The sequence below is a fragment of the Vitis vinifera genome, chromosome 15 (genome assembly GCF_030704535.1).
Source record: "Vitis vinifera cultivar Pinot Noir 40024 chromosome 15, ASM3070453v1".
In the NCBI taxonomy this organism is placed as follows: domain Eukaryota; kingdom Viridiplantae; phylum Streptophyta; class Magnoliopsida; order Vitales; family Vitaceae; genus Vitis; species Vitis vinifera.
Genome location: NC_081819.1, coordinates 17,803,295 through 17,826,705, shown reverse-complemented (window position 1 = coordinate 17,826,705; position 23,411 = coordinate 17,803,295). Strand labels below are relative to the sequence as shown.

The 23,411-nt window shown below is 32.8% G+C and overlaps 2 protein-coding genes across 6 annotated transcripts; both read left to right on the top strand.

Annotated features, from left to right (window-relative positions):
- Positions 1-7,790: 7,790 nt before the first annotated feature.
- On the top strand, positions 7,791-11,767 carry LOC100242146 (small ribosomal subunit protein uS15). The gene is made up of 5 exons (XM_002279976.5): positions 7,791-8,081; positions 8,262-8,334; positions 9,953-10,091; positions 10,189-10,375; positions 11,515-11,767. Exons 1-5 carry the CDS (start codon positions 8,059-8,061, stop codon positions 11,546-11,548), a joined length of 456 nt encoding a protein of 151 aa, XP_002280012.3. The 5' UTR covers positions 7,791-8,058; the 3' UTR covers positions 11,549-11,767.
- Positions 11,768-14,683: 2,916 nt separating this feature from the next.
- LOC100264435 (autophagy-related protein 8f) lies at positions 14,684-20,878 on the top strand. Of its 5 annotated transcripts, none has more exons than XM_002280024.5 (6): positions 14,684-14,905; positions 15,331-15,380; positions 15,476-15,531; positions 19,369-19,421; positions 20,125-20,243; positions 20,562-20,878. In XM_002280024.5, the coding sequence occupies exons 2-6, from the start codon at positions 15,344-15,346 to the stop codon at positions 20,669-20,671; spliced, it is 375 nt and encodes a 124-aa protein (XP_002280060.1). In that variant the 5' UTR covers positions 14,684-14,905; positions 15,331-15,343; the 3' UTR covers positions 20,672-20,878. The 5 variants fall into 5 exon arrangements, with proteins under 5 accessions (XP_002280060.1, XP_059599091.1, XP_059599092.1 ...); XM_059743110.1 differs by having other exon boundaries at positions 14,869-14,905; positions 15,306-15,380; XM_002280041.4 differs by having other exon boundaries at positions 14,899-14,947.
- The last annotated feature ends 2,533 nt before the right edge of the window (positions 20,879-23,411 follow it).

The following is a 23,411-nucleotide window of genomic DNA, read 5'->3' as shown; positions in this document are numbered from 1 at the left end:
ATGAAATAATAATTCTTCTATAAATGTTAAATAGAAATTTATGGGTGTATGATATTAATGAGAAATTGACATTAATTTTTGGGTTAATTTTATCAGTCTCATAAAATTTTGATTAAATATATTTCATCAAATTTGTTTGAAATTTTATCAAATATCTCTCATTCTTTTGTCATTTGTTGTTTTCACTCGCTTTCTTCAAAATGAATGAGGTATCTGAAAAATTTTAAAATCAATAAAAAATAATTATATTTAATTAATCCTTAATTTTTTATTACAACATTTATGATTGATTTTATTGGGAGAAGAATTATAATTCTCTTTGAAAGTTTCATCATTTGGTAAAAAAGCAACAATCTAGTGGGGTGCAAAATTAAACTAGACCAAGAGGCAAGACACACTTGAGAAGGATCAAGAATTAGTCTTAGTCTTTACCATATGGTGGCTTCCAATGCAAATCCACATGATAAAAACTTGGTCTTGGTGTTGGAAGAATGCATATAGAGACCAAAGAGAAGAGAAAGGTTAGGAGATAGTCATTTTCATAGGGAATATGATGCCCATCTTTGAAAAATCATAATGATGGCCCCTTTCCACATGCCCCACTTTAATGGAAAAGGATGGAGAAAAAAAAAAGATGTCCCTCTCCATGGGCCCATGCCTGCATGACAGCATATGATTCACTGGAGTCTCTGTCACTTGGACAAAAGTTCAATCTCCTCTAATTCACTTCAAAGAGAGGAGTGTGTGTGTGTGTGTGAGAGAGAGAGATTAAATTGTCATGGAAATGTAATTATATAATTGGTAATATTTAGACTTTACCAACATTTTTAGGTAAGGGTGTAAGTGAGAATTGAAAATTGAAAAACCCGATTTAATTTAATCCAACGATTATAAAAGTTTATTTGGTTTGAAAATTTTAAAAACCAATTTCATCGGTTTTCAGTTTGATTTTCAATTTTCTTGTTTTATAATCGATAAAAATGAAATCAAAATAACGTTCTGAAACTTGTATATCTTGTAATTTATAATTATTTAAAATGAGTTCTTTTATATTTATCACGATGCATATTATATGCTTGACTTTATGCCTAAATTGATTTACATTGAGTCGATCGCCTAAATCAAACCACACCAACTATATGCCTAAATTGATTTACATCAAACCTACCGCCTAAATCAAACCACACCAACTTCAAACAACCTTAATTTGTTTGATTTTTCTATCCTTAAAATATCAATTTAGTTTTCATATATGACCAAATCAGACCTTCTAAAACTCTATTTTTGGGAATCATTTTGAGGATGCTATCAGCCTATCATGAATTAGGTAATGCTACTCTTTAAATCAAAATTCAAAACCTAGAGACAATGCTGTAGTCCATTATAGTAGAAAGGGACAGTAGTGATCCCCACAACCCAGACTACCCAAACTTGAACACACCCATGAGCCGTTGAGGTCCATTGTTTTTTCAAAATTTTACCATTACCTAACTTAACAAATCTATTCATAGAAGAAAAAAAAATTAGGAGTTATTTGAGAACCGTTTTTTTAAATAGTTTTATATTCTTTATTAGAAAATGTGTTTGATAACAAGAAACCGTTTCATGTTTTTTATTCTTAAGAACAGAAAATGGAATGTTTTTGAAAAATATCTTTTAATTATTTTTAGTTATTTTTATTGATTTTTTAAAAATTATTTTAAAAAATAATTATACAAATATTGTAGAATTATTAAAAATAAAGAACTAAATATAAAAAATAAAATTTTCAAACTAAACTTTGTTCTACAAAACATTAAGAATCTATTTGGTAATTATTTTCAAAACAGATTTCTATTCCCTAAAACAAAAAAACAAAACAAAAAAAAACATTATTTGATAGTCATAAACTATTTTTTTGTTTTATGTTCTTAAGAACATAAAATATGTATTTTCAGAAAATATTTTTTGATTGGTTTCTATTATTTTTATTTTTTGTTAGGACGGTTTTAGAAAATAATTATGTAAGCACGAAGAATGATTAAAAATAGTATACTAAATATAAAAAACATTTTTAAAATATTTAAAATAAAATAAAAATATTTCAGGTTTTCAAATAAACTTTTGTTTTACAAAATATTATAAAATAATTTTTAAAAACTGTTTTTTAAAAACTATTTTTTAAAACTGTTTTCGAAAATAGTTATTAAACACGACATAAACAGTTTTCAAAAACTGTTTCTCAGGATAGTTTTAAAAAATAGTTATCAAAGGGGGTTTTATCTTCTTTTACAATTTCCTTTCTGAAGCACTGCAACTTTTAAAAGAATCCAAATATCAGAGGCCTGTGAAGAAGTAGTTAGACATAAAAATAGAGGATAGGACCATTCGGGAGATGGTGCATGTGAGTTTCCGGATATATGCATCTCTGTCTCTAGGGTTATAGGACAGAGGTCCTCCTCACCCATCAGAGCCTGTGAGAGTTCATGGGCCATGGATTAGAGGGGGCTCACCTCACATCCTATCTTTATGATCATCTGATACTGTTTAATGTCTAGAGCTGGCAATATGGTGGGATATGATTTTTGTTGTCAATGCTGCCCGGCTTGGTAAATGCCTGCACTCCCCCATCCCATCAATCATTTTTAGTTCTTGGGAGGTTGCTTCAAGGGGCTACATCTCATTTATTTTCTCATCTATTCCTACTTTTAGATAATTTAAAGGAACTCCCCCATCCCATCAATCGTTTTTAGTTCTTAAGTTTGGGAGGTGGTCTTATAATGTCGGAATTTACATCTCATTTATTTTCTAGATAATTTAAATGATAATTGATGTAAATGAAAGAAAAAATAGGACGTGTTTTTAATCATGTAGATGTAGGGATCCCTCCCCTTGGGAAACACGTGGCACGCGGCTCATGGTGACGCGTGGCACGTGTTATCAGCCGGACCATCATCATCCGGATTCCCCTAAAGATATGCATGGTGCGGCTATCCTATCCGGAACCCCTCAAGGAAAGACAAACAACGTTTCAGCTTCTCCTATCCAAGGAAGAGCAAACGACGCTGGCAGAGCGTAGACACCCGGATAGTCTCCACAACACATCCGGATATTCAGCATGATCCATCCGGATATAAATCGTCTGGATGGTCAATTAAAGTAAAGCGAGTCTTACACGCAACCACAACAAGCAGCCATGACCCACATCCCATCACCTGCAGAATGAGAAGACAAGAGGAAGTGACAGCAAGTCACTTCCCACGATCATTCTGCATAATCGCTTCCCACGATCTCTGACAGCCGCATCACCTACCATGGTCTCTGACAGCCATTCGTAGGATGATAGTGCTCCTACTAACACCTATTGTCATCATCACAACAGAAAAGATCTCCTTACCATTAATGAGAGGAACAGTACCCCTGAAGCTGGATATATATGCCTTCGCATGAAGAAGAAGGGGGGATCCCCTGGTAACCTCTTGATACCTAGTAAAAGGCCAACTGATTTATATATCTCTCTTTCACCATGGCTAACAAAACCATCGGAGGGTGCGTCCGGACACCCTGTCCGGATGCCTTTTGCAGGTGTAATCGCTGAATCAAGAACCCCTTGTGTGTTGAGAATCACGTGTCCATCCCTCTAGCAGCAACGTGGATCACCGGATATGCGAGGCGACAACAGTAGACATGTTTTAAGATCACGTGAATATTGAATTCAAAACAGACAGTATTTAATTGATCGGTAATAACTCAATATAGTTGAAATATTATTTTTAAATGAAAATAAAAAATTATTTTAAATGATATATAAGGATATTATAATTAATTAATTAATTTTTTTCATTCTCGGTTTAGTTCCTGTCGGGTTTTATGGAGCCTAGTTTTATTTGATCCGGTTTGACGATGCGATTCGAATAATATTGTGTGGTTTTTTAATGGAAGATTTACAGATGTTTCACTATTGGTCCAAGCCAGAGTGCTCATGGACAAGCCTCCTAGGGGTCCGGGGACAGCACCCTTGGGAAAAAATCTTGGGCCCATTTAGCTCATTGTGAAACCGCTTTTTGTAATTATGGTTTTTTAGTGTGGTGTGGTTGCCGTGTTTTATATAGAGAGAAAATATTGTAGTCAAATATTGTACTCTATATTCTTCAATATTGTCTTGTGCATGTGATTATTTTTCTTTAACATGTGTTTTTTTTTAATTTTTTTTGTTTCTTATGGTTCAAAAATTTGGCTTAATTCCCTTCAGTTTCCACGTGTCAAAATGGTTACATTAGGAAAATTTGGTAACATAGTTGGAGCCTGGAGGTGTGAAATGTCGGTATGGCTAATTGGTTACCTCCCACCCATCATTTAGAATTTATTGTTCATATCCAGGATGATTATGTCTGAAAATCATTGGTGTATAAAGTCAAGCTCATCTCTCCTGCTTCCAAACTTCAAAAAAATTTGAAAAAAGTTAGTTAATGAAAAATAGAAAATACAAAACCCCATAGATGTGCACTGTCCTACCTACCAAAAGAAAACAAAGAGGTGATTGTCATTTGTCACTCATGATTGGAATTGCGAAAGAAATGGGTGGAAGTCATAACCAAAGTCCCTTTTTTTTAGGGTTTCCTTTTTCATCAACTTTCAAATATCTTAGGGCGTGACGGGCAGATGGAGGTGTAATCTACCATTCATCAAGCCATCATCTATCCTTGCTGGCTTGCTCTTGAAAAGGGTTCCCCTTCTCTCCATCTTTTCTGCTTTTTAGCAGGGGGGGTCAGAGTAGAGTTTCTTTTTTTATTCTCTTCTCCTATACATCATGTGATCGACCTCTCTCCCTCTCTCCCCCTCTCTCCCTCCCTCCCTCTCTCTCTTCCCCCCACACCCCCCCTTCTCTCTGTCCATAAATCTTTGATCATTTAATAAACTCAAATGGGGTTTGATTCCCTCCCATAAACAATGCCATATGTGTCGTCTCTCTCTCTCCCTCTCTCCCTCCCTCCCTCTCTCTCTCTCTCTCTCTCTCTCTTTTCTGTCCATAAATCTTTGATCATTTAATAAACTCAAATGGGGTTTTGATTCCCTCCCATAAACATACCATATGTGTGGGACAAAGGCCACTTTAAACTTTAAAATCTTGCGCACTGCAAATAATGTAACACCTACCTAGGTAAAGAGCATATATAGAATATATTTGATACCTTTTCTCTTTTCCTAAAAAAATTGCTTTATATAATATATTGCAATATTTTTTTTTTAAATGGAATTTTAAATTTTCAATATTATTATTATTAAAATATTATGAAAAATATTTTTAAAAATAGGGAATTTTAAATTTTTTTTTTAATAAAAGTCTGATTAAAAATTTGAACACTTTTTTTTTTTCAGAACATCCCCTTTTTTTCCTGAGATAAATAGGGATTCCACAGTAGATATATGGCATTAGAAAGAGACAAGCACAAGGGGAAAAGGAGAATTTGTGCTTTCTTTGTCCATTTTGCTACTTTTTCAATCCCTTTGCAGAGGGAGGGGATGACTCTGCTTTTTCAGCCACACCTTAACAATACCCTGTTTACTTATTTTCATTTATTTATTTATTTTACTCAACAAGAAGTGTGAAGACAAATGGAAAAGCCAGTAATCCACCAAAGCAATGTACAAATGTTGGGCCTCAATGAATGGACTACTTGTCAGAGGATTAGAGCTTTAGGCCTTTTTTAAGCCCAGTTAGCTGGAAATCTAGATATAGCCATATAGGTAGTCTTTTGGTGGACTTTTAGTTGTCAAGGATGTCAAAAACTCAAGTGATTTCACATATTTGATTCTGGTTCAAATCTAATTCTTTAGGTAATAAAAAAAATGGAAAACAGTTTTTTGTTTTCAAAAATAGAAAATATGATGTTCCAGAGAATTTTTTTAGTTATTTTTACTTGTTTTCTAAGAGATATTTAAATAATAATAATTATATAAATAATTATTTAAAATAAATGACTATATAAAAATTATTTTTAAAATACATTTAAAAATGCAAAAAAAAAGTTAAAAACACTTTTAAGTTCTCAAACTATCCTTTTCCCTACAAAACATGGGATTCTAATTATACCAACCTAAGATAATCACCTTAGCACAAAGATAGGGATGAATAGGGTGATGATCAACATTTGTGAATTTTAACTTAGAGAATATATATGACGTCATATGCAATTATATAAAAAATATGACGAAATAACAATTTGCATATAAAAGAAAATGAGTAAAAAATAAAAATTGCAAACACTAGCTTCTGTCATGGATTGATGCAACCTAGTTTATACATACTCTTGTCAAGCTCCTAACTTAGTGAAAGTTCTATTAACAAGGCTTTCAATCAAAGTTTTTAATGTTCACAATTGAATTATGGTTTTAATCAATATTCTTAAACTTATGGCTCTAATCACCCTCTTGGATCATGACTTTAAGCACCTTTTACAACAAGACAAAATCTTTAAACTCCCTCCTTTGGATTATAGTTTCAAAACAAAATATATTAATGAAGAAATAATTTTTGGCTTATAATATTTGCTCAAGTGGAATGCAAAGAAACCAGGTCGAATGGTGCACTAAGATAAGATGCAAGTTTGAAAGTAAATGCACTATATGTGTAACCTCTTAAAATCTTTTAAAACAAGTGCAAAAAAAAAATTGATCAAAGGTTTTAATAAAAACGTGAAACCATCTAACTTTTAAAATAATTAAAAATAATTTAGTACTTTGATGATTTTAGGTGTTTGAATAAAAATAAAATGCGATATGAGTATAGTGTAATAAGAACTTTACAAAGAGATTGTATAAAAAAGTCTTGATTGATCTTCTTTTTGAGGTTCTCTTTTTATTATTGATTTTCTTTTAACTTGATTTATCTTTGCGATTTACCAATTTGGAAACCGTATTACTTAAGCACAGTAAACATAAAACATTAACTCCAAATTTTTTGTCTTGTTAATTGAAATTAACCAATATTTGGTTTTACAAGAACAACTTTCAAAAAACATTATCCAACATCGTCCCTAATAGAGATTATCTCTCAATTCCCTTGAAAAGAAAAAAAAAATATTAATTCCACTTTTATTTTGAAGAAAATAGTAAAAACTTATAAAAAAATTATTTTGAGGTCTTATACAATTTTAAACTTTTAATTATTTATCTTAAAAAACAAAGAAAAGTTTTGAAGGAAGAAATATTTTCTTATACAATTTCAAACTCTTAATTCATTATTTGAAAAATAAAGAAAAATATTTAAAGGAATATTTTTATTTTTATTTTCTTACTATGAATCTTTTTCTTTTATCTTTCTATCCCGTATATGAAATGTCATGATTTATGAGCTAAAAAATAAAAATAAGAACATAAACATGTTCAACTCAAAAGAAATGAAATTTCAAAGCTATGACAATCAACCTAAAGGTTTAGGTTTTGTTTGAATCTTAAAAAAATATTAGAGAAAGAAAAAACAAAAATTCACATCTTTGTTATTTGATTTATTTAAAAATTTATATTTCAAATTATTCTTTCTTCATATAAGACATCAAAACCCATGAACCAAGACTAAGCCCAATAGCATGGTTGTCAATATGTTGTCCATGAGAAGGATTGTAACATGTGCAGGTTGGGCCTTAGAGCCCATCTAATATGGGCTAGAGACTTTTTGACCCAAGTCCGAACCCGATTTGTCAGAGGTTCTAGGTTGGTCGGGTTCAATAAATAAAAATTTAAATATCATATTCATGATCATTATGAAAGCAATTAACTTTTAATTGCTAAAAATTATGATCGTCTCCATTCAAACCCAAACCCAAACCCAGCCCAGCCAAGCCAAACTAGTATTTTTTTGGGCTGGAATCGGGTTGGATTGGGCTGAACGCCTTGCCTGTGAGGGGTCAAAACGCAAAAAACACAAAATTCAAGGACTCGAATGTAATAAAACAAACAAAGATAAAAACCCTAATCTCAGCGCCCATTTGTTCTCTAGGGTTTCTCTCTTCCTCACAGAGCAAAGCAGCAGCAGTCACCCCCGGAGAGGCGGCGCCGAGGCTTCCATCCTACTACACCATGGGTCGCATGCACAGTCGCGGGTTCGTTCACTTCTCACTGGATTCTCCGCGAACAGTTCTATGAATTTCTGTCTCCTTTTGTTTCTAAAGAAAACAGTTATCGGAATAATTTTCTGGAAATTTTTTTTTCTTTTACAATGAAGATAAGGGATTTGTGTGGTACTTGCTGACATGTCTTTGATCTCTGTGATTTTGTTTCAGTAAGGGTATTTCTTCCTCAGCTCTGCCCTACAAGAGGACTCCACCAAGTTGGCTGAAGATCTCTTCTCAGGATGTGAGACGGCCCACACTTTTCTCTAGATTATGTTTATATTATTGATTGAATTGACTGAAACCCTAAATTTGTTTTTGATTTTAGTTCTTGAAATGTTTTTTTCTCTTTTATGAGTCACTTTTGGTTGCTGAAAAATAAAAGAGATAAAAATTGTTTTTTTTTCCATTGATTGGGACTTGAGAGGTCTAATGCAACTTAGTCGCCTTGTATGAAAACCCTAGTTTCCTCATTTTCTTAGGATTTAAATGGAGGCTAAATGGATGTTCACTATGTTTGATTTGGTTAAACTTTTCTCAACTTATTGCGGCGGATAAGATGCTATTGACGTCTTTAGATCTGGGAAAGAATGAAAGGAAAGTAAGATAAAATTATGAAAATTGATTGGGATATGAGCCCATTTGAAAATGGTTTTTCTTGGATTCTTTCTTTTCCTTTTGATAGTTAATGCGGCGAATTCCGAATTTTCCAAGAACTAAGTGAAGAGTGGTCCTGTTCATAGTGGTGTTTTATTAGTGATTCCCTTATTTCAAATAAAAGAAGACCCTAAGATGCCCTTTGGATGCATACCCATCATATAGAATGAAAAATCGAAGTGAAATGCCAACCTTTGAAAATTTCACCATAATTTGTGATGATGTCTGTTTCTTTATTATGATATCCAGATCCACTAAATATATGTTTGTAAGTAGAATAATGGGACATCCAAACACGATCCAAGTCTGTCACATTTGGATTGATGATTTTCTTTTATCTTCAATCAATCAAACCCATAGTTTGGTCAGTGTGCTTATTGTAGTTTTTATGTGAAATGGAACCTATAAGCTGCTTATAGGGTTAACCATAGCCGTTACTTGATGATTTTCTGCTTGTTATTCTGTTTAATGGTTTTCAAATCAAATCATCAACTAACAGCTATGGTTAAAATCATGAAACTGAATGAGACCCTTAGTAAAGACCAACTTTGAATGAGAGGATGGTTTTTAGTGGGTTATTGTTGTATGTGTAAAGATGCAGAAGAATCAGTAGACTATCTTCTTATACATTGTGGGAAGGCTATAGGGCTATGACACTTTCTATTCTCTTTATTTGGCATTTCATGAGTTCTCCCATATTCGATGGAGGACTTGTTAATGGGAGCTTTGTAGTCAAGAAGAGAAGAAAGGTATGGAGAACAGCTCCTCTTTGCCTTTTTTGGAAGCATCTTTGAACTTGCAAACCAATCTTTCAAAGACTCCCTTATATCTAATCTACGCATTTGGTCCTGAGGGTATCTTATAGTTAATAGTTTAACTGGTACACTATCCTTGATAGTTTTTATTGAGTGGTTGAGCTTTAAGTACTGGATTGCAGTTGTGGTTGTAGCTTGCTTCTTTTTGTTTTCTCACATGTATCCTTTCGATGTATTGTGCTTGCCTGCCTTTGATGGCGCTTTAATATATAATTATTCTTATTTGCCTATAAAAAAAATGAGACCATGAGTCTGTTCACTGTGTTTAGTTGGTGACCTATGATTGATACCTTCCTTTGTTTCTTTCTTCCTTTTCAATATTTTAAATGAACTAAACCATTTTGTTCATTGTGTCTGACTTTTATTATTGATTTTGTTTTAATCCTTCAGGTTGAGGAGAACATCTGCAAATTTGCCAAGAAGGGTATGACACCTTCTCAAATTGGTGTTATACTTCGTGATTCCCATGGTATTGCTCAGGTCAAGAGTGTCACTGGGAGCAAGATCTTGCGGATTCTCAAGGCTCATGGTTTGTTTCCCTTGGCTTTCTATTGGTGCAGATTGCTCTTTTCTATCCTAAATTCAAGAGGGATGTTTATTTGATTTGTTGTTTTAAAATTGGTTAGGGCTTGCTCCTGAAATTCCCGAGGATCTCTATCACCTCATTAAGAAAGCAGTTGCTATTCGCAAGCATCTGGAGAGGAACAGGAAGGATAAGGATTCCAAGTTTAGATTGATCTTGGTTGAGAGTAGGATCCATCGCCTTGCTCGCTATTACAAGAGGACAAAGAAGCTGCCACCTGTGTGGAAGTAGTAAGTAGTCACGCCTTTTGTTTTCTATTTTGTCCTATAAAAAGGTGTTAAATGGTTGCGGTAGTTTGTTGTGCCAAGCTCCACGTGTTTGTCACTCACTCACCTGCAACAAGGCTTAAATAAAATGGAGTAATGATATGGATATTAAATCTCCTGTTGTGAGTGAAAATGGTGGAGCTAGAAATTTCTTTGAACACATTTGCCTCCCTAATATAGGTTCCTAATATTGGCCTTTCTTTTAGGCCAATTTAACATATATTCCTATCAGGTTTTCAGAGTATTTTTGGTGGCTTTGATTGGAGATTTTTATTCAGTGTTTTTGTTTTGTAGCTGCATTTTGTTTCTGTGTTTTAGAAAAGTGTCCACCAATTTGCATGATTTGAGCAATGATACCAAGATGATAAATTTGCTTATGTTCATTATTAAGGAGCACCAAAACCACTGCACTCTAGTTACTATTTCTAGCTGATATATGCATATTAGTTCATGTTTGGATCCATTCCAAATTAATTTGGTTTTTTGAATTGATTACTGATACAACAGTTTGGACTGTGGTATCTGATTGTAAGTGGATCCAACCCAGACCATCAAACTACTATTGGAATCTGAATATATTAATAATGTAATGTTTCACCAATCATTCGCATTCTTAGGTGTTGTACATCACTATATAATGTGCCTGTAAGTAGAGTTGAATGCTGAGGCAGGATTTGCGCTTGGGATTTTTAGGCTATGTTAACGTAGCTGTATATTTGACACATGAGTGATTTTGTAAGTATATTATTTTGATATACGAACTTTTTTGACGGGGTTCCTTTGAAATCTGATTTTGAGTGGAGCACAATTACCTTAATTATATACTCTATACAGCTGAATGTATAATTTCAAATTGAATTGGTCTATGGTATTGTTGAAATTTTAGTGTTATAATTTGTATTGATTTAGGTTAGAATGTTAGTCGTGCTTTATGCATATGCCCACCAAAAGAATCGGTAACTCACCCTGCATGGATGGGTGATGAGGACCTATATTGACTAACATTTTGGTGTTTATTACTTTATTAATCTTTGATTGTTTATGTTAAATAAAATGTATCATGCTCCAGAGTACTTACTTTTTTGTTGATTCTCGTTATGCAGTGAATCTACCACCGCCAGCACCCTTGTGGCTTAGGAAAAGTTCATTTGGTAGCAGTTTTGGGCATAGGTTATGAGCGTACTCAAGCAAGATTTTCAAGAATTTTAGTTGTGTTTTTGATCAGGGGGAAAACAGTTGTTTGATGGATTATTGAACCAATTTGTGTTTTGCACTTACATTTATCAATTCTCGACTAAAATGTTGTTTTTATGAATTACATTTGGTTTGAGTAATGCCACAACATCCATTAGTTAACTTACAAGCAAATATTATTATATATCATTCTACCCTTTTTTGAAACCTCATTCTTCCTTCCCAGCCCGACCCTAGAACTTGAATGCCACAGCTGATAAACATAAAGAATTTATTACATCCAACATCTGGAAATTTACCCTTAAAAATACGCTGAAGGTATGACGAGATTCGTTCATGGAGTTTCTTCATGAGTGCTTGGCATTAAATGTTCCAGATTGATATAGTGCTTCTCATTGACCTACTTGGATGATTCTAACCCTTCTCATTGCAGAAGGGTTTGGTTGAAGATCATGCTGAGGTGTAAAGGAAAGATTGAGATTGTTTTCCTCTTATATCTTTACCAGGCCCTACACCAAAGGTGAGAAGCTGAAGGGTTGGTTGATGACCAGACCACAATAAAATTGTTTCACTCTGTGGAGCATGATTAACTGACTTAGATTTGGGGATCTTTATGCTTTAAGGGGGTGGGGAATCCCTTAACATTCAGAGGCTTGAAGCTGAAAACTGCAGCTTTCCCCTGAAAAGCGCAGATAAAACAATGAATAAGAAATCATGACATGGAAAATTCTACAATACTATTGTATCAATTTAACATTCAATGTTGATTAAAAAAAAAAAAAATCTAAAAATACTTGTTGCATTTCTTCGAAGCCATTGGGTAGAGTGATGCTAAGAAGTCTTTCTAACCTCTTTCTATATGGTACTTGAAAATTTTTATTAAATTTTTTTAATTATTATATATATATATATATATATATATATATATTTTACTGCCTTAATTTTTAAAAATTATTCTCAAGCACAAAAGTATGTAGAGGATTATGATTAGGATATAAAAAATGTGTCCAAAATACAAAAAATATAATTGAAGTGCTGAGATAAAAAATTGTTGATAGGGTATTGAGAACATGATTAGGTAATAAAAAAATATAATAGGATATGAAGAATGATATAAATGTACAAAAAATATTATTAGAGTTCAAAGAATATGATTGAAGTACAAAAATTATAATGTGAAAACATGATTAAGGTATTAAGGTACAAAAAATGTTACTCGAGTACAAAGAATGTGATTAAAGTACGAAAAATATGATTGAATTAATTGGTTAAAATGAATGAAATGATTCTCATACTTGTGAATACAACATTTTCCATGTTTTTGTTTGAAGAGTAATTCATTTTTGACTTAAATATCCTTAATTATTTCAAATATTTACATATATGTAAAGGCATTTTTGTCTAAATAAGGTCAAAAAATAAAGAAAGATTAACTTTACAAAATTGGATTTTCAATGACCCTCTTAATCAAATAATCCGATATGATTATGGTACAAAAATTATGATTGGAGATCTGAGAAATATGGAAAAAATTATAATTTGGATAAAAATAATGTGACCATGATACAAAAATGTAATTAAATATTAATTAAGGAAGATGACATGTAAAATAAATAAAAACAACCTAATATTGTGTAAATACTTTTATTCATACCTAGTGAAAGATATTTCATTTGAATAATGACGATTATTTTAAATAAATGAAATTGCACCAAACAAAGGAGTAATAAATAAAATAAATTCATTAATTCAATCCGCCAATCAACTTACATGTCATGATATTGCTTTTACTTTAAGAAAATTATTCCTCTTGTTTTAATGTATTTTATATTTTATTTCTAAAAATAGAAAATAGATATATAAAAATATAAATTTTTATGTTAGGTTTGATTATATGAAATTATTAAAGAAATAAAAAAATATTAAGGAAAATGATATTTTATATTTGATTTTATTATGAAAAATATTATATAAAATTAGTTAAAATTATATAATTTAATTAAAATAAATGAGTGGGTTCAGAATAACATATAAAAAGAATTTATTAATTTTAATTTTTAAATTTTTTTTTCTACTTTTCCTTTTCATATTATTTTCCTAATATTTTTTTCTTAAATTTTTCAATAACCAAATGTAGTTTTATATCAAAATTTTTGCTTAAATTTTTTGTTTTTAGTGCCTCGATTTTTTTTTTAAAATCATATAAGAGTTTTTTGGTTTTATAATATTTAAAAAATAGAATACATGAAAGGGAAATGAAATGCTACATTTTATTTTCAATTTTATTTTTTTACACTGAAATTTATATAAAAAAAATTAAATAAATTACAAACATCTTAACTAATTTATTTTACATTTTATTTTTTAAAATTAAAGATAAAAATAAAAATGAATACAATGATATTTAAAAAATTTAAATAAAAAATTAAGGACATGTTTATTAACTGATTTTCTAAAAACTAATTTTTAAAACAGTTTTTTAATTTTATTTTCTCATGTTTTGTAAATAAAAGTTTGTTTGAAACTTAAAATAATTTTAATCAATTTTTAATATTTTTGAATATTTTTTAAAAAATATTTTTACATTTAATGTTTTGTTTTTAATCATTCTAGTATAATTATTTTTAAAAATAGTTATTAAAAAATAATATAAAACAATTGAAATATATTTTCTAAAACATATTATTTTTGTTTTTAAAAGTAGAAAATAAAAAACAGTTTTTAATTGTGAAATATATATATATTTTTTACTTTTTTTGTTTTAAAAAACAAAAAATTATTTTAATAAATGGTTACCTAACATACCCTAATTTTCATAATTTACTACCATCTCATTTTTTTTGTCTTTCAATACCACATGCACATTTAATCTATCATCATTGAGAAATTTTTTTAAAAAGTACTGAAGAATCATTATAAATCATGAAAGAAAAGAAAATATTGAGAATTTTAAATTTTATTAGAACATAATTTGGTAATTTAAAAAAAAAACAAAATTGAATAATTTTTATTTAAACAATAAAATATATTCACATGACCTCTCAACAAGAGAGATATTTTATCATATGCCAATAAATCAAATCAAGAAGAGAAAGATAACGTTTTCCAACCGTACGATGTATATCCAGTACCATTATATGCTGACGTGGCGGGATTTGATTCCTAACTTTCCCATACCTCACCGTAGCGAACCGGAGGGACCGCCAAACCCCCAACCCCCCCACATTATTATAATAGTGCCATATTCTTCAAAGACTCAGAACAGAAAGGGGCTTGTTCTTCTTCTCTGAATCAATCTATGTAAGTCTTCTTCTTAAATTCATATCGTTTCCTTTTAAGCGGGTAATTAAGATTTTATTCTTCGGTTTCTCTTCATCTGTTTTCTTTGTATCCAAACGGATTGTTAGGTTTTCCTCTCTCTCTGTATATATTTTCATGTATGATCTTTATTATTAGGGTTTTTGATCACTTGAACTTTAAGTTCAAGGTTTTGTCTTTGTTCCATTTTTCTTTTGAATTCACAGTTTTGATCGAAATTTGGTGTTGAGGTTTGAGTTCCTTGGATTTGGTGTCATGGAGTAGTATCGTTAGATTCACAAGTCGTGAATGATTTTTATTAATCATCTATTAGTAATGGATTGATAAACTAGTGTTGAATTTTTATTTTGGTTATTATGTTTTGACCTGATCTCCGTTGAAGGTATTGCTCCCTTATTTCTTTGCAGTTTTTCAACTAATATGGCAAAGAGCTATTTCAAGCAAGAGCACGAATTTGGTATGATTGATGTTGATGTGTTTAAGGGGTCGTATTTATTTATTTTAAACAGTGAGTAAAAAAATGATATTGTTGTGTTATTGAACCTCCTGCAGAGAAGAGGCGGGCAGAGGCTGCTAGAATTAGGGACAAATATCCAGAAAGAATTCCAGTAAGAATCGATTCTCAGTGATTCTGACCACTTTGCTTTTGATGGTGAACAATTTGATTGGAGTAATAAAATTACTGTAAAAAGGCATGGATATTTCATGGAGAGACAAGTGGATGCTATACACTGAACACTAACCACTACTGTGCTGGGTAGTTGGGACTTCAAGATTTTATGCTTCTTCTTCACTTCTGCATATTCAGTAGTATGAAGTTTTCTTCTGAACTAGGACTCCCAATTTAGCACTAAATCTTCTGGTTAATTATTTTTATTTTTGTAGCCTAAGTTCCTTAGTTTGTTATATTATATTAATTTATTTGTTTTGATTTAGTTTAATTCTCTGCGGTCAACTTTTTTGCTTTTATTGATTGAAATTATCCTTTAATAGGTTTAAGTGGTATCTTGATTTCTAGCTATTGGGTTTTAAATCATGTGCAATCAACCTTTTTGCCTTTATTGATTGAAATTATCCTTTAATAGGTTTAAGTGGTATCTTGATTTCTAGCTTTTGGGTTTTGAATCATGTTTTTGGAATCCTGAATATAAATCCAGTGTGCAACCTAAGTCGATTATAGCCATGCCTTATTGAATTGAAGAGTTGTGTAGTTTGCATATGACATAACTCATTTTATGTGTGCACACAGTCGTAGTGCATTAGATCTCCAAATGGGAAAACCTATTTGACATTGCCTTTATTTTCTTGTGCATTGACTGCACTTAGCACAACTTGTTTCAATCTTTAAGTGGTTATGTGGAATAGACACCTTCAAAGGGGATCCAACTCCATGTTAGATTAAATAACATGTCCTTGATGTCTCTAAAATTTTGATTTATTTGTTTCAGAATTTCAGATATAGAATCAATATTCATTGGATTCTCAATTATAATATAAAAAAATAAAATAAAATAAAATAAAATTACAGTAGTAAGGGGAAAAAAACAAGTTGGGTCATCTTTTCATATATGTTTTCTTGAGTCATTTCCATAATATATTTAATGAATGGAGGCTTTTGATTGAGGGAGAAAATATTACTTTGTATAAACCATATGTTACATATTTAATAATTGTTGTGACCTTGCTTCAATTTTGAAGAATTTGCAGGGTTGGCATCTTTGAGTTGTGTTGATCTGCTTTCCTAGTCTGTTCCCATGCAACAAACAAGAGTTTGTTTTGTAAACTGCATAGTCACATCATGCAAATTGCTGGTGCTTGATCATAAGTTCCCTGATTTAGTTGCATTTGCAAGTGGTCATTCGACACTATATGGGTATCACGGATGTGTTCCATCCTAATCTTGAAGTGGCTTTTCTAGCAATCCTTGGCTCAACCATCTAATATTTGGCAATCGAATCCATCCTATGTTTGTCTCTAATGATGACCCTCTTGATACAATTTACTAAGTTCATTGATGCCTTCCTAGTCACCTCCAGTTCATGAAAAATCATATTTGTCAACTCCAACCTGCAATTAACCCTCTTATGAGCAGTTACAAATTTTTTTAGAGAATTCCTTATTCTTGTCCTCCCCACATTTTATCTGAATATGCTGTGATTTCTTACCTACCAATCTCCTAAGTGACTACTGACCTTTTGTATTCCTTCTTAAGGACTATGTTTCTCACTCTCTTCAGGTGGCTATCCAATAATAGACTATTCCTCAACATTTATATCATAATTTGCAACAAGACCTCCTGTTTTGACATTTTGGCCCTCACATCATAAGGAGAATCCTGGGAAAAAAATGAAACTGGCCACCATGTTTTGAGTTGTAAGGGCCCTCTCCTCTCTTAAAGTACTGCAATCACATAAAAAATAAAAATAAAAATGATTCACATAATTGCATAAGACCTTTATGCATATCGCTAGAAAAATGCTCATCCTCGGATGGTGACAAGATGAATTTATCAAAGTCCTCACATATCACTGGAGCACATGAAGGGATTATGTATCAAATAATCTCTTTGCCTTCACAAGATCTGATGAGGCATGCATGGCTGATGCAAGTCTCAAGTATTTATTTTTTTTCATAGGGAAATAGAAAGATTTGAAGTCTTTCTCCTACACATCAGCAAGTGATAGCTATCCACATTCTCCTCATCCTGACCAACATCTTGGCCAGTCATCATTTGCTCTCATCTGTTGAGGACATAACCTAGAGAAAACTGCCTTCCGCATCCTTGTTCTCAATGGAAAATAGGAGATAAATTGTTCTGATGAACCTTGCCACCTTAACAGCCAGCCTCCCGTCTCCCATGTCAAAATAGCTCATCTTGTTTCACACCTTTCTCTTAAGAATGCTAGGTACAGAAGTGGCCATTCCAAAAATCTAAAATGGTTGCTTTACAAACATACTCCAACTTAATGAAGTTTTACTCTGTATATTCTACTGTTCATATCCGCTCTTACATTACTCAACTAGATTCAAGACTTAATGAAAAAAGGAAATCAATCCCACGCACCTTCCTTCTTGAACTACTATTGTAGTCCATGGGCCTGTCCCTTCAGTTTATAGAAAAGTCAACTTCTTTATCTCCCTATCTGACACCTCAACATTCTTTCTTGCTTCTTCTTACTGTCCATAGTTGGTTAGTTTCCTGTCAACACATCTCGATATCCTTAAAAATGCATTCATTTTGACTTGTAACCCTCAAAAGGTGACTCCTATATATCCAGTAACCCCTCTGTTTTGAAAAGTATCTGACACCTCATCATCTTCATCCTAATCCTCCTACTGACCTTCCTGGCTTAATAGTGACAACCTTGATAGATGAAATTTGGCTAAACATCAAATCAGTATTTTTTGGCCTTCTAGCACATTTTATGGTGCATTTCAGTAACATAGAACTGTGGCTATAGCTGGCTGGATGAGAGGATCTGTATTTTCAGTTTAGACATAATTTATCATTTCTGTAAAACTAACATAGGGAGAGCAGAAATGGGAATGGAAGCCTGAGATTTCTGGTTCTATTGTTGGTTTTGAGTCTGTATTATCTGTTTTTGTGCTACTTTTTCTTTTCCAGTTTCATACTTGTCTTGTGTAGCTAGGTTGTGCCACCTTTGGCATCTTGTTTTTACATGTATTGTCATTGTCAATCAAAAAGGAAAAAAGAAGGGAAAAAGGAGTGGCTCGTTTTACCATGCATGAAAACCTCTGAGTAGAGGTATTTCACATACAAGGAGATATAGAGATGTTAATGGGGTGGGATCACATAGGGCTCCCCTACTCCCATCCCCGCTTCTAGTATTTTTTTCCCGTCCCTCCTACATTCTTTGTCTTGGACTAGGATGGGGATGGGGAATCCTTGCTAGGGGAGCAAGTTCCCCGTCCCCACCCTTGTTCCTGTCCCTGCCCCTGGTTTGAGTTTATTCAATTTTCTCCTTCCCTGTCCTTGCCCCCTATTAGAGGTGGATCCCCACAGAGACCTGACCTGATGGGTTTTCTTTGCCATCCCTAATATATACATTTCATGCTTTACTAAAGTTACATTCTAAAATGCCCATTCAGAAGTGCAAACTTGAATTCACCCTGTGAATTGAGTTTTTGATCAAGTTAGATCACTTAGCAGTTTAGCAATTCTTTTTATTCATTGCATTTAGATCACTTATCTGTTTTCATTCTTTTCTCTTAAAACTTGATATGGCCAATGGAGAGAGTTTAGTCAGATGGTACTTGCATCTATTCATTGCTGGAACTTCCGAAGGCCATCCAATGAACTACAAAAAAATAAAAATAAAAGTGGAACTGCCCAAGTTGCAAGCATAATGCATGATGAGATAATAAGACTATCCTTGCAGTATCCAATAGCGCATCTATTTATAATTTGATTTTATGATTTCAAGGTGATTGTGGAGAAGGCTGAGAGAAGTGATATTCCGAACATTGACAAGAAGAAGTAAGCAACATTTTCATCCCACTAATGGTTTGCCTGTTTCTTGTTATGTTTGGAGCTTTCTTTCTTTATTAATATCTTTTAGAAATTATTTATCCTCATCATAATTATATTGTATACAGTTGTTCTAGTGACTGGCAGATCAACATGAGTTATTTGAAACACCAACTCTCTCTCTTCCCCCCACCCCACGCCACCCCACCCCAATGAAAAATCAGTGGTGTGGTCCCTGTTTCACCTAGTGAATTAGGCTGGAAAGGGGATGTAATATTAAACTCAACTTCAAAATCAATGCTTGTATCGAGATTTTCTTATCCATTTGAGAGAGTGGGATAACATACCTGGAACGAAATAAGAAAAAGGTAGTTTTGAAGCATGCCTGTTCAATTTTTATTTATTTATTATTATATATATTTTTATTTGAAGCCAAAAACATGATCTTTTTTCCTTTTAACGACAAATACTGGAATCTAAGGAAAATTGAACTCTAGACTTGACCCCTACCTCTACCCCCTAGCCCCATGACTTTCTATCCCTTCACCAGATGATCCAACCCCAGGGAAAGTCATGGAATTAGAAAAGAGAAAATAAAGGACGCAAAAGAAGCGAACATGGTTTTGTCTGCTACCAGTTAGTCAATATAGTGTGCATATGGTGCTTGAAAGCTGTGAAACTTCTTGGTATTTACTTGGATAAGAACATACAGGTACCTAGTCCCAGCTGACCTGACTGTAGGACAATTTGTCTATGTGATCCGGAAGAGAATTAAGCTGAGTGCAGAAAAGGCTATATTCATATTTGTGGACAATGTCCTCCCACCTACAGGTAACAACAATATTGCAATTTTACCCCTCCCTTGCTCACATACACCTGCTCTAGAACTAATTTTGTTTGTTTATATTCATTCCAACTTTCCTTCCCATCATAAATTATGGTTTTGACAATAATTTATTCCCACAAAGTTTTAAATTAAATTTGATAATTTTTCAAAATATTTTGCAAAAACTGGTGCTTTCATAAAGAATTGGTTGAGATTGGCAGATTCAGATCTGTCAAAATGATCAAATGGCCCATTTTGAGATTCTTCAAATTGAATCTCTTGTTGCTGGATTTTGGATAACAAAGGTTTTGGAGTTATTGCAGGAGCAATAATGTCTGCCATATACGACGAAAAGAAGGATGCAGATGGGTTTCTATATGTTACTTACAGCGGAGAGAACACATTTGGGTACCAGATCTCACCACAGCTCTAGCTCTCATCACCTACATTCCTTTGTCATCTGTGTTGCCGCTTGTTTCTCATTGCCTCATGTTAAATAATTTTCGCATCTTGCCTTTAATATATATATATATAATCCTGCTAATGATAACAAGTATATATACTGTGTATAGCTTCTCCACAAGCCAAATGGTGAACACTTTATTCTTATTAATGCATTAATCAGTTGCTTTTTCTCTGATGGGTTGATGAAGCTGAATACAGTTTCTTAGCTTTTTTTTTTTTTTCCTTTTCTGAAACAACAAAAATTGCTTTTGTTAATGATCAACCAGTATATGAAGATGATGTCAACACACAGGACCTATGAAAGGCCAATCCCAAGTACCTCTTAACAGAAAAGCTCTTATGAGGGAGGGATTCTCACCCTTAACACAGTCAAATTTTGAAGAAAGATTGGAATTGTTGCTTTTTCATTATTTGGATCTCTCAGTTACGAAAACAAATTCAATTTTGAAGGAGGATCAAAATTGTTGCTTTCTCAATATTTGGATACCTTACTCCAAAAGCCAATCCCAAGTATCTTGAATCTAATTTTTCCTTGTACTTTTTAATTAAATGTTGTGTAAGGTTCTAGATGATAAAATAAAGGGTTTTTTTTTTTTTTTTTTTTTTCTGGGAATTTGCAAAATTAAATTTGAGAAAGAAAGTTGTTACAGTAAGATGCCTTTTTCCTATGGTCGGCACCGCCGCACTCAGAGACTATATGGTCCCAAATAGATTCAGGTCCTCACATAATAAATTCGCCCCTTCCCTTCCCTTGCCATGTTCTGAATCTCTAATATTTGAATGTAGATTCCAGAGATAAATTTTGAAAAATTTATGTAGAGAATACTGTTGAGGCTTTGAATACTTGTAACATCAACACAGCCCCTGGTCTAAATTGAACGAGAGTGCGCAGTTTAAGCATTTGATTCCCCACAATGCCGTGGCGACAACGTTGCGAGGCAGCCGAGAATGCCCGACTTTTACAAGACACCACAAGTTGAGTCGAGCCGGTTGTCAACGCCGGCTCCCGAATCCCCATGCAGCCTCGGGACCCAGTTGTGTCGCGCCGTCGTCCCCATTTCTTCTCCTTAAAACCCTGCTTCCACACAGTAAATAATTAAAAAAAACATTGATCGAAAATCGTAACGAAGTTAAAAATCGAAGAGACTACCACCAGCTCCTAAGCTTAAACAGAGCAGCAGAGGGAGAAGAAGAAAGGCGGCATGGAGCTGTGGCGGCCAGTACACTGTAAAATGTACACGTGGCAAAGGAAGGTGGCACATGGGAGGTGACACGTGGCAATGCTAACCGGTAATGGCGGTTGGGACACCGTGTTTTGTGTAGGCGGGAGGAGGAACAGAGAGATGGGGTGGCCATACTGGGTTGTCCCCTACGTGATTCTCACACGCGTTTTCAAATAGGTCCCACGTGTGTCCTCATTCAACATGTGCCTCCCCACATTTCCCTTTCTTTAACATATATTACTCTAATTTCCCTAATTTAGCCTTTCCTATTTTGGCTTTAGCTAAAAGTAGTCATAGCTGTAAAATTTTTATTAAATAAAAAAAAAACTACTTAATTCAAAATAGAATTTTTATAAAAAGGAACATTTTTATAAGACTCTTTACATTAATTTTATTAATAAAAAAATTATAATAAAAAACATTACTTTATATAAAATTTTGAATTATGTTGAAAACTAGTTTATATTTAATGAAATATTTACAAAATTTATCTTACCTTTTAAAAAATGATGACTTTTATTTTGACTTAAATTTAAATTTAATTTTAAATTAAAAATAAGTCCTTAAAAACACCCAAATGTGAAAAGAATATAATATGTACATGTCATGCATCAATTTATTGCTTAATGATGACTTTATCATTTTATCACTTGCAAATGTAGAAAAAATTAAAAAATTAAATTGGGCTTTAAGTATAAATGGTGATGACCAAGAATAAGAAAAGAGTAGTTGACCAATTCAATGTGTCCCAAATTACAAATTATTATTTTTTAATTTATTTCCAAATAAAGTTTTTAAATACCCTTCAAGAAAAGGTTCAATTTTCTAATTAATTCCATAGAAAATACATATCCTTATAGTTGACTCCAGCCATGCAAGTCATATTATTAACCAAACACTACAACCATCCACTGTTCCACAAGCATGTCTCACACAAACACTAATGCTCCATTAGTTTCCAAATATAAAAATCAAGCTGTTCATCCTTGTCTATCTTTGTAGTCTGTCCATGTCAGATATTACTCCATTGTCAAGGATATTTGGTCCTCCATCTTCCTAAAAAGGTGTCCTGCTTTTTCCAACTAGTGTATTTTCTCATAGAATAATCTCAGTAAGTTTTTCAAGGTGAGAAGGGGGGCATCAGGACAACTGGGCAAGAGCAAAGAAACGAGGAACCACAAGCCATGTCCCACACAGAAACTCCTAACACAGACAAAAAATGGACTACTTCCTCGGTATAAACGAATCAGTATTAGGCATGCTCTAGTTTTCTGGACTTTCTTTGTTGTTTTACTTCTCATAGAATTAATTCTATTTTATTTTCTTGCGTTTTCTCGGTGGGTTATTGACTTATTTCAATGGGAAATTGTGTATATTCCTCATGATCATCATCATCTAGACTCCATATATTTACCATTGAAGGCTGAGTGTTAAGCTTCTCTTTCCCTTGTGGGAGTCTCTGTCTTGGGTCCCAACTGATGGAAA